The sequence below is a fragment of the Mastomys coucha genome, unplaced genomic scaffold (genome assembly GCF_008632895.1).
Source record: "Mastomys coucha isolate ucsf_1 unplaced genomic scaffold, UCSF_Mcou_1 pScaffold23, whole genome shotgun sequence".
Taxonomy (NCBI): domain Eukaryota; kingdom Metazoa; phylum Chordata; class Mammalia; order Rodentia; family Muridae; genus Mastomys; species Mastomys coucha.
This window is the reverse complement of record NW_022196906.1, coordinates 82,982,854-82,998,577: the sequence shown is the minus strand read 5'-3', so window position 1 is coordinate 82,998,577 and position 15,724 is coordinate 82,982,854. Positions and strand designations below refer to the sequence as shown.

Below are 15,724 nucleotides of genomic sequence, written 5' to 3'. Positions count from 1 at the left end.
AAGAGGAAGGAGAAGGAGGAGGAGGAAGAGGAGGAGGAGGAGAAGGGGAAGGAGAAGGGGAAGGAGAAGGAGAAGAAGGGGAAGGAGAAGGGGAAGGAGAAGGAGAAGAAGGGGAAGGAGAAGGGGAAGGAGAAGGAGAAGAAGGGGAAGGAGAAGGAGAAGAAGAAGGAGAAGGGGAAGAAGAAGGAGAAGGGGAAGGAGAAGAAGCAGCAGCTTGAGTTCTTCAACTTGAAAACTCATCTCCTTGGGACGAAAAAGTTCTTGATTCTTTCTCAAGTGGAAACACCCCTTCCTATGGGTCCTCCTTATGATTTCTTAGATCATAGCTCACAGCCTAACTTCTAAATCTCTTTCTGTATTCTCTCATCAACTTCATAAGTGAAATACTCTATAACTTTAAACACCATCTGTTACTCATTATACTCTGGTTCAACATTACATATACTTGTTTGTGACTCCTCAGTATAAATAAACTTATTTGTCTTTTACTGAAATTAATTCCATGAAGTAAGGACATTACTTTTACATTTTTATTTATATAAAATATACAAGAACCAGCACTTGAAATCTGCCTCATTACAATGTGCTAAAACAAAAACAAGCATGTGAAATATGTCTGAAAACAAAATTCCCATGAGCCTGAAGTGCAAGAGGCAATTAAAACCATGAAAAAAAAAAAAAAAAAAAAAAAAAAAAAAAAAAAAGAAGAAGAAGAAGAAGAAGTACCAGGAAAAAACATCAAATTACGAAGTCAGAGGTTAGATAGAGGCCTGGGGGAGAGGATCAGATTGATATTTCATCAAACTGAAATGCAGGAACATATGCAAGAGAATTCTCCTTGCAGACTACATAACAAGCATGTTTGAGCCCTCAGATATGGAACTTGGAGATAAACTGATGATACGGCCAACCTCTGTTATAGATGGTCTCCCCATCCACATGTACCACCAACCAACCTGGCAGAGTCTTGTTTGCAGGTTCTTCTGCTGTCCATGGCTCCTCTCCCTGTTCCAACTTGAAGATCAACTCAGGTTTAGGGATGCATTGCCCTGTTAATAATAGGAAATAATATAGGATTTGAAAAAATTCTTCTAATAAGGTTCTCTGAAGGAAGACAAAACCACATTTTAGGATCTATGCAACAAAAGTGCAAATATAGACCTTTCACAAGAGAGTAGTGAACAATCATACAATCCATGGCCTAGAACCTTAGCCCTCAACCTTACATGTGCCCATATATTTACTACAGGGAAGGTGCTCGCTCCTGAGACTTACCCAGTGACAGCAGGCTACTATACGTCTCCAGCATTACATTCCTGTATAGCATCTTCTGAGCATCACTGAGATTCTGCCACTCCTCCCAGGTGAACTTCACAGTGACATCCTCAAACGACACCAACTCCTGTAACAGCACATTTCTCCTCAATCAATTTACTCTAGGCTTGTAAAAAGGAACCTGAAGACCAGCTTCTCTTAAGGGGTAGAAGGCTCTCATGTGTATTTTACATTATAATATACCTTACTTATATAGTAGAAAAATTTTAAAAACCCATCCTGATGTTATTAATTAAAACTTTCACTGTTAGTGTAAGAGAACCCAGACCACTTGGATAACCAGGCCTTAATCAAATAGGCCTGCAAGTGAACATGGACATACCCACCTCTCGCTCTGCCTCCTAGGAGTTGGAGGCAGCCTGACTACTATCATGTTGTATGGGCATTGTGCAATAATAATTCCCATTCCCTTGTGTAAATGAATTATCTTTAATATAAATATCAGCTGTATTTCTTTACCTTATTCTATTTCTCAATAATCACACAGAAAAACCAGTATTTCTTTAAATATACACCTCAATAGCTGATGTCCCACTATTCTCTCTTCTGTCCAGCCATTGGGTGATCATCATTTATTGTCAGGAAGAGAATAAATGGTAAGAATTATTTATAGAGCCGGGCAGTGGTGGCACATGCCTTTAATCCCAGCACTTGGGAGGCAGAGGCAGGCAGAGTTCTGAGTTCAAGGCCAGCCTGGTCTACAGAGTGAGTTCCAGGACAGCCAGACCTACACAGAGGAACCTGTCTTGAAGACAAAAAACAAAAAAAAAAAGAATTATTTATAGAAACTTGACACAGGAGGTTCTTAGTATAAGCATTTCTGTGCTGTGTCATGATTGAAACAAGATATGAGAGCAGAGAAATCTGCATTTGAATAACACAAGGGTAAACTTTACACAGTGCACAGAAACATTATGCCTACATTTCCTGCTTTTGTCTCATAAAAGGATCTTTTGTTATAACAATAAACAACATACAGCAGGAACAATTATGAAACAATTATGAAAAATATTAGGTAAGAGTTACATTGAAAAAGTCTGGCCTGTTTGTATTTGGAAACTCACAAAGTATTTATTTCATACCTGACAAGGTGATAAAGACCTAAGTAGCCCAGGAAAATTATCAGCTGAGGCTGAAAAGAGTTGGCTCTAATAAAGAACAAACTATAGCATACGCATCTAGGTCGCACTGATCCGAAGGTGGCCTGCATCTTAGCTGTCTTCCCTTCTACGCATCCTCCCACAGGAATTCCTATGCAGACGGAAGACTTTAATCTCAGAATGGATATTTTTAGTACACAGAGTAAAAAATTAAAAACCTATATACAAAAGGTTTCTGAATTGATTTGAAAAGGAAAAATGTGACTTTGTCAACTAGCTGTAATGGATCCAGCTGAGATTGCGGTCCCTTTTACTCATGCTGAGACTGCCTCACTATGAACACAAGATGAACATTGGCAAAGAGCTTGCAGTCATTTTTGGAAGAAATTAACAACAAATACCCAAAAAGCAAATGGCTTCAATTTATAAAAAAAAAAAAAAAAAAAAAAAAAAAAAAAAAACTAATTGCATTTTCCCTTGTATAATAAAAAGAATTTTAATTTCTGGAGTGCCTACATTTTACAGTGATGCAAATAAATCAGGAAAGGAGGGATATAAGTCAGAAGATGTAAGTCAAGTGGTTAAAGTACTTATGAATCTGGATAAAATCAGAATTATATGGAATACTTATGGTATAATTAGATTGTCAGGAATCTCTTAATATAGTAACTAACTCTAGATATGCAGAAACAGTTGTTTTGCATATAGAAACAGCTGAACTTATTCAGGATGATTCCAAATTGACTTCTCTGTTTATTCAACAAGTGGGCTGATTCTGTCATTATGCATTTATGAGAAGTTACGGCAATTATGGGTATGCCTATACAAATTAAAACTGACAATGCTCTAGCATATGTCACCAATAAAATTTTTAAATTTTTACATATTAATATATAAAGCATATTACAGTTATAACAACAAAGCTACAGAACAAATAGTCATTGGAGGGTCCAGTTGTACTTTAAAAGAAATGCTTAATAAACAGAGAGGAGTATCAAAAAACCCCAAGAATAGATTACAAAATGCTTTATTGACTTGAAATTTCTTAAATGCTAATAAAGAAAAAACAATAGCCACTGAAGACACCGTATTATAGAAAAAAAGTGAAATTATATCAGCCTGTTTATTTCAAAGATATACTAACCTCAAAATGGAGAGCATGAAATGTGTTACTCTGGGGAAGGAGCTTTGCATATGTTCACACAAGAGAAGAAAAATTACGGATTCCATCCAAACTGATCAGATTTGATAGAGGAAGATCTTGACTACAGACAGGAAAAAGGAAATCAAGAACACCAAACAGAATTGGTAATGATTTCCTGATCCCTCCACATGGATCAGTCTGGAACCGGCTGAGGCATAAAAAGGTCTATAGCGAGAACTTCAGCTATGCATAGCCAATGGATCTTATTGGCTACAGAGTCTTCGGGATTCATCATTCCATCCTTTCATATGGCATGAAAGAAGAATTATATTGCAGTTTGGTTATATGATCAAACTAGCTCATAAACAAAGACAGTTGTCTTTCATCTGCTCAAACAAGGAGCAGAAAATCATCTTTAACTGATCTGTGCACGTTGCACATTCCATACATGATATTAACATAGAAATACACACACACACACACACACACACACACACACACACACACACACACATAGATATATGAAACCTCTAAAAGCTTTATGTTCACAGAAAAAAACAACCAAGAATACAGTTCTGACAGGATTCACCCTCAAGGACACTGAGATGTGGAGACTTGCTATTCCACCTCCCTGCCTGATCCTACCTCAACTACATTGAAGCTGGTTTTCTCTAAAGACTTGCTTCTGGGACAACTTCAGAACAGCTCTGTCACTTGGTCCAGCCTTTCAGACTGTTCCACTTGGGACGTCATTTAACCCTGCACTTTCTCAGCATACAGAGACTGGACAACAAATGCTACAGCTAGCTTTCTTAAGACTAACCATTTTTTTTAGTTGTCTTGGGCCCTCCAAAACAAATTCTACATCTAAAATCAACTGGAAGCAATTACAGGTGAACTCCACCCCATTCCCAAGAAGTGGAGTAAAGGAATTTTCATCATTCAATAGATGTCAGATGCTTGTCTTTTAAAGGGAGATGGTTACAGATAATTATGGTCTTGGACAGGCAGGAGACAAAACAAAAAGGTTAGATTCAAGAATTTCTTTTTCCTTTCCTTTTCTCTCCCTCTCTTCCTTTCTTTCTTTCTTTCTCTCTTGGGTAAGGGAAAGGGGGTTGAAAAGAAAAAGGGGGATATAGAAGTATAATAAGAAGTTAGATATATAAGGGTAGATTATTGAATCTACTCTTAAACCAAAAAACATTTATAGTCATAATCTGACACTGGTACAGAATTATGTATATTGATACAAAATTAAGGGTATTTTTGATACACTGGCATGGGTTATTTTACACTGATATAAATTTAAGGTTACTTTGATACTCACAATGTACATATGTTCTTAATGTTTGAGTATTGTACTTATATAATTAGATGTTTTCTTTATTTACATGTCATACAATATCTCCTTTCTTAAAGATGCAATGTAAAGTTCTAGTCCTTTTGAAAGCTGCTATTACAAACTGTTAGAGATGAAAAAACCTGCAAGTTACAAACTATTAGGGATGGTTAAGATAGTCAAACTTGGGGCTGGCTAGATGGCTCAGTGGGTAAGAGCACTGACTGCTCTTCCAAAGGTCCTGAGTTCAAATCCCAGCAACCACACGGTGGCTCACAACCACCCGTAATGAGATCTGACACCTCTTCTGGTGTGTCTGGAGATAGCTACAGTGTACTTATGTATAATAATAAATAAATCTTTGGGCCTAAGCAAGAGGGGTTGACCAGAGTGGGCAGAGAGAGGTCCTAAAAAAATTCAATTTCCAACAAACACATAAAGGCTCACAACCATCTGTTCAGCTACAGTGTACCCATATACATAAAAAAGTAAATAAATCTTTAAAAAAAAAAAAAAAAGATAGGGGCTGGTGAGATGGCTCAGCAGATAAGAGCACCAACTGCTCTTCCAAAGGTCCTGAGTTCAAATCCCAGCAACCACATGGTGGCTCCAACCATCTGTAATGGGATCTGATACCCTCTTCTGGTGTGTCTGAAGACAGCGAAAGTATATCATATGAGTAAAATGAAAAAAAAAAGTCAAATTTATGATCATATTAAATACTAGTCTAGTTAATTACAATAAGATGATTTCAAGATTACTCAATAAATAGCTAAGGATAAACAATATTTGACAATTTAGTGGGTGACTGGTCTTCAAAAACCTCAGAGATCCACAGAATATGGCATATAAAATTATTTCATTATTAAAAGATCTTTTGACTATAAGATAGGTCTGCTCCTGACAACGTCTGCCCCATTCAACGTCACATACGATGATTAGTATCAATAACCTCCATGTGAAGTTGTTCAATTGTGTCAAGCTAGCCACTGGGCAAAGAAAAGGCCCATGCTTCAACTACAGGCAAATGCTGTCCATAAAGGACAAAGACGTAAGAAAGCCAACTGTCAAGCTCTGCCAAGACAGAGTAAGCCAAGTCCTTCATAATTCCTGCTTCACATAAAGTCTGTCAGATATACTAGGCCAAAAGGCTGAAGATGGATTCTCCAAAGTTATAGAGACAATATTGGGGACTGTCCAGGCAGCCAGCTGTCTCTGTCATTTCTATAATTTTGGGGAAGCTATGTCCCTGCCCTTCCTGAATAATGAAGTAAATTTTTATTCCTTCTGAGGTCTCCGATGGAGTTGAAGACTATAGAGTCTCACAATTAAGCTTGAGTTATTTAGGATTTAAGAAGATACTATACATCTAAAAGGATGTTTCAGGTTGGTAATGCAAATTAGGATAAAATTTGAGTTAGGCACACAAAGCTTTGAATACACCAAGATTGGACAGATAATAGAAATTTTTCCTTAATTGCCAAGTACTATGGATTGAACTTTATGAATGTAAATCCTACCTAGTACTTTCCATAATTGTCTTATAATTGTTATAATTGTATTCAATTTATATTTGAAAAGAAAAGAACCTCTTATTAGACCAGAAGGGGGAATTGTAGAAAGAATATCTTGTGTATTATATGGGTACATCACCTGTCAATTAAAAAGTTTATGGTCTATGGCTTAGGCAGAAAATGGGAGGTGGGACACCTGGGAAGCAGAAGGAATTCTGGGATAGAGCCAGATGATAAGATTGGCTTGGGAAGATGTGAGGAGATGGATGCATGGTACCCACGCACAAGTAACCAGCCAGGTGGCAGAATGTACATTAAAATAATTGGGTTATCTAAGTTATGATATAGTCAGAGTTGACCCTAGCTATATGGCTAAGGTATTTTGAATCTGAGTCTTATTTCTGGGAGCACTGGGGCTGGGAAGGAGGATCCAGATAAAACTTCTACACTTTATCCCAAAGAAAGAGTGACCCTTGACATTAAGTGATATATGCCCCTCTCTCCTACCTCAGTTATGCAGCACAAGTCGTATATTAACCAAACCTGCTTCCTACAAGAATTCCCCTTCCCTCAGAAGCCTTTGAAAGAATAACCTTTGTTTAATCTGGCATGATGCAACTCTCTTTCAAAACCCTGCCTAGCCATACAAACAACCACACACCACAGTAACGGTCCCATACATTGCAGAGAGAATCTCTCATGAACTATATGGAAGCATCACCTGTCAATAAAAAAGCTGTCTGGCCAATGAGTTGAGGCAGAAAATAAGAGGTAAGAGTTCTGGTAAGAAGAGGGAACTCTGAGATAGAATCTGGCAAGGAAGAGATTTGACCCAAACTCTGAGGAGACAGACACATGACACTGAAAAGATGTAACCAGCCATGTGGCACTCACAGAATAGAGTAAATGGGTTAATTAAGTTATGAGCTAATTGGGAAAAATGCCCAAGCTTATGGCCTGATTATTTATATGCTTGTTTATATATTTTTGTATATTATTTATTTATAATTTTATATATTTATATATTAATTATTTATAAGCTTATGACCTAATTAATTATATTTATTCAAATATAACTAAGTCTCAGAGTCGTTATTTCCAGAACTGGACAAGAATGGAAAAGCCCATGATTACAAATGGCATCCAATGTCAAGCACAGAATCCAGGTTTAGACAAAAGATTCCCAAATTAAAAAAAGGCCCCAAGTGAAAAGGCAGGAAACAAGCACTTCCCAGAGCTGGATGCAGTTTCCCAGCCAGGGAGGAAGATAAATCCCTTTAAGAGAGGGCAAACAGAGGCCTGTCAGCAGCAGATATCGAGTGCAGAGCCTGAACCTCAGGCGCACCCCATAGGCATCCAGAGCTAAGGCCAATAGGCTTGGATCCAAGCTAGGACCTGCAGTTATGAGGCTCAGCCTTCACAAAAGGACAGACAGTGGCTCATCTCCGAACCTGCAAAGCCAGCCTACTAGACCAAGCCAATGGAAAGGAGCTACCTGCCATAGACACGTGCTGACCTGCACACACACAGAAAAGCAAAAGCAATGTTTTCCCAGAGCTGCTGTGAAACTGAAAAGCCCTAACCTCCTCAAGTGGAAAGTATTAAGTTTAAAAACTATAAAAGAGAAAAGAAACTGACTATAAAACAAATCATATATAGGTGAATGAACCTGTATTGTTATCACTGTATCATAAAATTGAAAGAACTAGGCCTAGAGAGATGGCTCAGCACTCAAGACCACTGCCTGCATAGGTGCCTAATGGGAATAAATGCCCAAATCAGTGTGCACAGGGCACTCCCCAACCCCAGCCCCTTCCCTACTATAAGTGCCCACCATGTATGCACTTGCAGCCTCTTCACAATGCACTATACACTGGATGTGTACTAAGAACCAACTTAATCATGATTTCAACCAGTTCCTTAAGGGGCAAGGCCTCCTGGTAGAAATGACAGTGCCCAAAGATATTTTAAATATGGGAGAAATATTAATAATTTGTGGCAATAAGAAAAACTATGATTTATTAAATGTTGCTATATTACTACTAATAGGAATTAAGGTCTAATTCTCTCTGTAGCTTTAGGCAGACTATGAATACAAATAAAATAACATATAATAAAGTAGGGGATAAATAACTCACCACATATTCATTCATGATGCTTGTAAGTTGCTTGGTTTAGTTTTGCCCTTGGAAACATGCAGAGGATACTGGGATACACTTGAGAGAAGCAGAATCGTATAGAGTCATGAGAGTGAGAGGATATTCATGGCTTGGTCCTAGATTCTCCACTCAAAACACTGTACAATTAGCTGAAGAAGAAAAAAAAAGTAAGAAAACAGTCCCTGGGGGCTGGAGAGATAGCTCAATGATAAAGAGCACTGGTTGCTCTTCCAAAGGACCCAGGTTCAATTCCCAGCACCCATAAGGTAGCTCACAACTATTTGTAACTCTAGTTCCTGGGGATCTGGCACCCTCACGTAGACATACCTGCAGGCAAAACACCAATGCACATAAAAATAAAATAAATTAAAAAAAAAAGAAACAAAATAGACCCATCTACAAGACAGTGCAACAAAGACACATTGACAATGAACCCATAATACATTCACAGTCATTCATTACTCATGGCTCAGTTGATGAATACATACATCTATAATTAATAAGCAATTAGGTAACAATTAACATTCTCTCTTAAAGATACTAATTAAAACCAGAGTCATTATATTTTCCCACCATAAACACTAAAACCACCTGTTACATGAAATATTCTATTAATCTACCCAAAGGGCTCCATATGAGAGCACTTCCTCTATACTACTGCTTCTTTGATACAGTTCATTTTCATGGGAAATATGCAGATTTAAAGATTTTTTTTTTGCCCATGCTTATACAGGAAAAAAATTTAAGTAATGCACATTTCATATAGGACACCGTTCCAGTAATGTTTCCAAGTAGGGCATCGCCAGGTATCTAAACCCTTGTTTAGTTCCCATGAATAAGATGGGGTTTGCCATTTGATTCATTTGACCAAGAGGAACTCAGCAAACATAAAGATAACCTAAAATTGAAAAGAATTTCTTGACTGGCATTTACCTCCTGGACACAGTTAGGTTGTAACAAACCTTGGTGCCAGCTTGATAGAAATAGAGCCTTGAAAACCCCTGGGTGTGGGACTGAACACCCAGAACTTATCAGCCTCAAAGCACTGATGACTTCAACTTCATTTGTCACTGAAGGCAGGAAAATACAGTCATTTCCCGGCTGAGAGAGACCAGCCCAGATACAGACCTACAGGAATGTGGGAAACAAAACTTGTTTTGTCTTTTTTTTTTTTTTTTTTTTTTTTTGGTTTTTCGAGATAGGGTTTCTCTGTGTATCCCTGGCTGACCTGGAAACAAAACTTGATCTTTAAAGCACTATTTTTGTGAATGTTCTGTACAAGAAAGGCTGATACCTTTAGTTCTGGTTTAGTTTTGATTTGGTTTTGATTTTATTTGGTTTTGGTTTTGTGTTTTGTGATTTGAGACAAAGTTTCTCTGTGTAGCCCTGACTATCTTGGAGCTCACTCTGTAGATCATCCCGTCCTGAAACTCAGAGTTCTGCCTGCCCCTGCTTCCTGAGTTCTGGGATTAAAAATGTGCGCCACACAGAGGCAGGCAGATTTCTGAGTTCAAGGCCAGCCTGATCTACAGAGTGAGTTCCAGGATGGCCAGAGCTACACAGAAAAACCCTGTCTCGAAAACAAACAAACAAAAAAATGTGCACCACCACTGCCTGGCAAGGCTGATACATTTAATGATTTAGAATTGCATTATTTTAACATACTGGGGAGTGGGAAATGGTATCCAAGCATGACAAATACGATAAGAAGTATTCTTGCTGGGCAGTGGTGGCACATGCCTTTAATCCCAGCACTTGGGAGGCAGAGGCAGGCGGATTTTTGAGTTCGAGGCCAGCCTGGTCTACAGAGTGAGTTCCAGGACAGCCAGGGATACACAGAGAAACCCTGTCTCCAGAAAGAAAAAAGAAGAAGAAGAAGAAGAAGAAGAAGAAGGAGAAGGAGAAGGAGAAGGAGAAGGAGAAGGAGAAGGAGAAGGAGAAGGAGAAGGAGAAGGAGAAGAAGGAGAAGAAGGAGAAGAAGGAGAAAAGAAGGAGAAGAAGGAGAAGAAGGAGGAGAAGGAGGAGAAGGAGGAGAAGGAGAAGAAGGAGGAGAAGGAGAAGAAGGAGAAGAAGGAGGAGAAGGAGGAGAAGGAGGAGAAGGAGGAGAAGGAGAAGAAGGAGAAGGAGAAGAAGGAGAAGAAGGAGAAGAAGGAGAAGAAGGAGAAGAAGGAGAAGAAGGAGAAGAAGGAGAAGAAGGAGAAGTATTCTGTAACTAGATGCCCATGGTTTGAAAGCCACAGGAAAAATAGCTGAAGTCATTCATATAGGTTTGCACATAAAGATTTAAAGCACGTTTGGTGCAATTTGATTTCTTCATTTTACAACAGGGATAGATTCCTATTATTTTCATCCCTACCTTATGAATTTTGGTTAACAGAATGCTAGGGTTAAGTAACACACATCCGGGGCTGGAGAGATGGCTCAGCGGTTAAGAACACTGACTGCTCTTCCAAAGGTCCTGAGTTCAAATCCCAGCAACCACATGGTGGCTCACAACCATCCGTAATGAAATCTGACGCCTCTTCTGGTGTGTCTGAAGACAGCTACAATGTACTTACATATAATAATAAATAAATCTTTGGGCCAGAGCAAGGGGGGTTGACCAGAACAAGCAGAGATCCTAAAACTCAATTCCCAGCAACCACATGAAGGCTCACAACTATCTGTACAGCTACAGTGTACTCATATACATAAAAATAAATAAATATATCTTTAAAAAAAACACACACTTCTGCTTTATACCTTTAAGGTTACATGCCAGGCAGTGGTAGCGCACGCCTTTAATCTCAGCACTTAGGAGACAGAGGCAGGCAGATTTCTGAGTTCGAGGCCAGCCTGGTCTACACAGAGTAAGTTCCAGGACAGCCAGGGTCAAGACAGAGAAACCCTGTCTTGGAAAAACCAAAAAAAAAAAAAAAAAAGGTTATACAATGTACAGAATATATTGATGACAAGCGTAGGATGCTCGGGACAAGGTGTTTGGAAAGTGTTTGAAATTTGGGCACCTTGATCTTTGGGAAAGCATTTGCAGATCACACTCGGATGCTGGGTTTCAACACAAAATGTAAAACCACACAAAACCTGAAGACATTACATGGTAACTAGAAGTCAGTATTAGAAAATAAACAAACATTGAGTTTTCTTAATTATACAAAGTAACCGTAGTATGTCCTTGGCACCTACATATCATGTTACCCTTGGCAAGTCTCTTAATTCCTTGGGAGCAATTTTTCATCTTTCTACTGAAGCTGAGGTACATGTGTAAACCACCAAATCCACTGCCAAGACAGAGGAACCATCATCTGTTTCCACATGAAAAGTCTGTTAATAATGTTGTTCTAAAAAAAAAGTCCACATGAGGCTACAGAGATACTCAGCAGCTACCAGAACAGCTGTTCTTCCAGAGAACCAGGGTTCAATTGCCAGGAACCCACATAGCACTTCACAACAGCCTAGAGCTCCAGACCCAGGGGTTCTAAATCATTAAATGTATCAGCCTTGCCAGGCAGTGGTGGAGCACATTTTTTTGTTTGTTTGTTTGTTTCGAGACAGGGTTTTTCTGTGTAGCCCTGGCTGTCCTGGAACTCACTCTATAGGCCAGGCTGGCCTCAATGCCCTGTTCTGACCTCTTCAGGCACCAGGCATGCACATGGTTAACAGACATACACGCAGACAATATGCTCACACACAAAATTAATTAATTAATTTTAACCAGTTAATTAATTTAAGAAGGAGCTCACATGCAGGAAACAGTGAGGGAAAAAGAGGGGGAAAAGTAAATTTACTGACCACCGATTTGGTCAGGTGTGAGCTAGATTACAACTTCCAATAAAGACTTTCCAGGACCTGGCCTATCTTCTTCAACGTAGCTGGTAGAAGAGAGCTAGCCACAACCTCCTAAACATCAAGCCCTTACTTGACTACCGCCCATGTGTGAACAGCTTCTGAAGAAGGTGGTAGGTCTGCCCCCGAATTTTGTTCTGAGCAATGGGGTCAGTAATTGCGTAGGCCATGCAAAGCTAAGAATTTCGCCTTCGTTCTGCCTCTGCTCAAATGCACTAGCTGTGGAGGATAGGAAATAAATAGTAGAGCTTGCCTGCAGTGGAGCAGGTCCACACTAGAAAATCTTCACAGGACTGTGATTGTTTGCGTGGCCATCACACAGCTAGAAATTCCATTCATAGTTAGCCCTTGCTTAACCTCCTAAGCTGCACAGTGACACATGTGGACTGATCCTCACATGGCAGGTATTGCATCCCAGAGAAATACACACAAAGCAACTCCCTCGGGGCTGGAGAGATGGCTCAGCGGTTAAGAGCACTGACTGCTCTTCCAAAGGTCCTGAGTTCAAATCCCAGCAACCACATGGTGGCTCACAACCATCTGTAACAGGATGACACCTCTTCTGGAGTGTCTAAAGACAGCTACAGTGTACTTGCATATAATAAATAAATAAATCTTTAAAAAAGAAAGAAAAGAAAAGAAACTCCCTCTAAGCCCATACCTGACACTGTCTGAAGTGCCAGGAACCAGAGACCTAGGATAGAACCAAACATGCCTGACCAATAAATAAATAAATAAATAAATAAAATGCTTCCTAATGATATTCTGCTCATAGTAGATGAGGTTTCCATGGAAACAGATGCAGAGACCTACAGACAAACATTAGGTGAAGTTCAGTGAATCCTGCAGAAGATGGGGAGGAAGGATTATAGGAGCCAGAGGGGTCAAGGACACTATGAGAAAACCTACAGAATCAACTAATCTGGACTTACAGGGGCTCACAGAGACTAATCCTACAATCAGGGAGCCTGCATGGGTCTGACCGAGGCATTCTGCATTTATTTTATGGGTATACCTTGGTTGGGACTCCTAACAGTGCAAGTGGTGGCTGGATCTAACACTTTTGCCGGCTTTGAGATTCCTTTTCCTCTTACTGGGTTGCCTTGCCCAGCCTTAGTATGAGAGGTGCCTAGTCTTATGGCAACTTGATATGCCATGTTTGGTTGGTATCTCTAGGAGGCCAGCCCTCCTCTGAAGGGAAATGGAGGAGGAATGGAAAGGAGTGGGTAGAACTGGGAGAACAGGAGGGTAATAAATTAACAGAACAAGTATATCCTATGTCTCTGACCTCACCCACAAGCTCATTAGCCTGTTGAGGCATGTGGCACGCCAGTGCTTCCCAGCTTGTTGCTCTATTGCAGTATACTCAATAAAGTGTTCTAGTCTAAAGGGCAAATGCATTCATTCATATAGACCAGCAGATCTTCCCTGTGCTGGCCACCAACACAGAGTGAGCACTAATGGGAAACAGAGTGGGTAATGGGAAAGGAACCTGATAGTCCAGACTGGTCCCTGTACTGTTCTGAAAGGTTAGCATATGATGATGTGTCAGTAGGTAACTTGCAATAATGTAATCTCTGCTATGAAAATGTAGGCAGACCTGGTTAATCACAGCACAGGTTTGTCAAAGGGGCCTGTATCACAGGGTCCTGCGGTTCTATGGAGTTCAGTGAAGCAGTCTAAGGCTTGGACCAGGTGTAAATTCCCTACCAGGACCCAATGCCTCCTGGTCTCTTATTAATGGTCTTCCTCCACACTAGTGGGATGGAATTCCTACTGTTGCATGCCCTCCTTCAGAACATGAAACCTCCCTACTTTGTTCCCAAGAAAATGTTCCTATAACAATACTACAATCTTCTGAGATAATCTCTTATCTATGGTAACTAGACATTTTCAAAAACTAAACAAAACCTAAGATGGTGGTTCTCAACCTTCCTAATGCAGCAAGTCTTTAATACAGCTCCTCATGCTACGGTGACCCTCAACCATAAAATTATTTTTGTTGCTGTTTCATTAGCAATTTTGCTAAATGTTATGAATCCTAATGTAAATTTCTAATATACAGGATATCTATCTGATATTCAACTCCTGAGAAAGGGTCGTTTGACACTACCTACCCAACCCCAACCCTTTCAGATTGAGAATCCATAGGATGAGAACCGCAGTTTTAAGAGCTCAAACCTGAAGTGCCAAAAACATCACTTCATAAAGAGACAGGAAAACTGACGAATACAATTGCCAATACACAATACAGTCACTACGTGAGAATTCCTCTGGGAATTTCAGGCCAATTCATTAGGATAACAAACACCCTCTTTCTTACTGATGTGTGGGTCACAGATCTCCCCCCTTGAGGCTCCAGCATCGGGGTATCAACTTAAAAATTTCCCATGCTCGCTGTTCGGAATTTCTGGGTTCTGTGAAAATTCCCAGTTTTATACTCCGGTCTCAGATTAATGGTCTTTCTCCACCCCAACTTCCCCCCAAAAAACGGATGCCAAGCAGGTAACAAGATTCTTCACTAGTGAGAGCTGGAATGTGAGCTCACACTGGCGGCTTCCCAGCCCTGAAAATCCACAGACACGAACACCCTCATCCCCAAGTCGCCATCTTGGGCTCTCACCTCCTTGGCAGAGCTTCTGGAATGGCCCTTTCGGACAGTTGGAATCACAGATCCAAACACTCCTAGCGCAGTCTTCGGATAAAGCAACCATTAAAGCCCTGTCCAGGACAACTGTTCCGACTGGGAACGATGGATCTCACAGTCACCTTCCCCTGAGCCGCTGCGGTCCGCCCTCGAACTGCGACTCAGTCCCTCCTCCAAGACCCACCTATGTTTCTGTTTCCACAGAGGTCGAAGGCACGGGTCCCGCTCCCGAAGATTCCAAGACCACTCTCCTCTTTTCTTTTTTCACACCCGCCTTCAGAAACCCTGCACGAAACTCGCAGCCGTCAGCATAGAGCCAGGATACGACTTTCTAAGCGGTACCTGCCAAGAGAGCGTAGGACAGAGATGCCTACAAGCCAAACGTCAGAGCTGTTTACCTGATCCTGTGTGGGAGGGCCTTGTATGTTAGGGACTACATTACCCATGAGCCTCTGGGAAACTATGGTAAGAATAAAAGGACATTTTCCTACCGGGTTCACTATAGAATTACAAGAGTGGGCCGGGCGGTGGTTTCATGCTGGGTGGTGGTGGCACACGCCTTTAATCCCAACACTTGGGAGGCAGAGGCATGTGGATTTTTGAGTTCGAGGCCAGCCTGTTCTACAGAGTGAGTTCCAGGACA

The 15,724-nt window shown here is 40.4% G+C and overlaps 1 protein-coding gene across 2 annotated transcripts in view; it reads right to left on the bottom strand.

Moving 5' to 3' along the window:
- The window catches only part of LOC116072949 (zinc finger protein 717-like), a 19,409-nt gene extending 3,900 nt beyond the window's left edge, over positions 1-15,509 (bottom strand). Inside the window, exons 1-4 of one of the 2 annotated variants that reach the window (XM_031344550.1) lie at positions 15,058-15,509; positions 8,571-8,740; positions 1,276-1,402; positions 957-1,049 (exon numbers count right to left, since the gene is read on the bottom strand). In XM_031344550.1, the coding sequence (XP_031200410.1) occupies positions 957-1,049; positions 1,276-1,402; positions 8,571-8,585 (235 nt within the window). In that variant the 5' untranslated portion in view covers positions 8,586-8,740; positions 15,058-15,509. The remainder of the gene's footprint in view (positions 1-956; positions 1,050-1,275; positions 1,403-8,570; positions 8,741-15,057) is intronic. The other variant, XM_031344549.1, reaches the window with a different exon arrangement.
- Between the last annotated feature and the right edge of the window lie 215 nt (positions 15,510-15,724).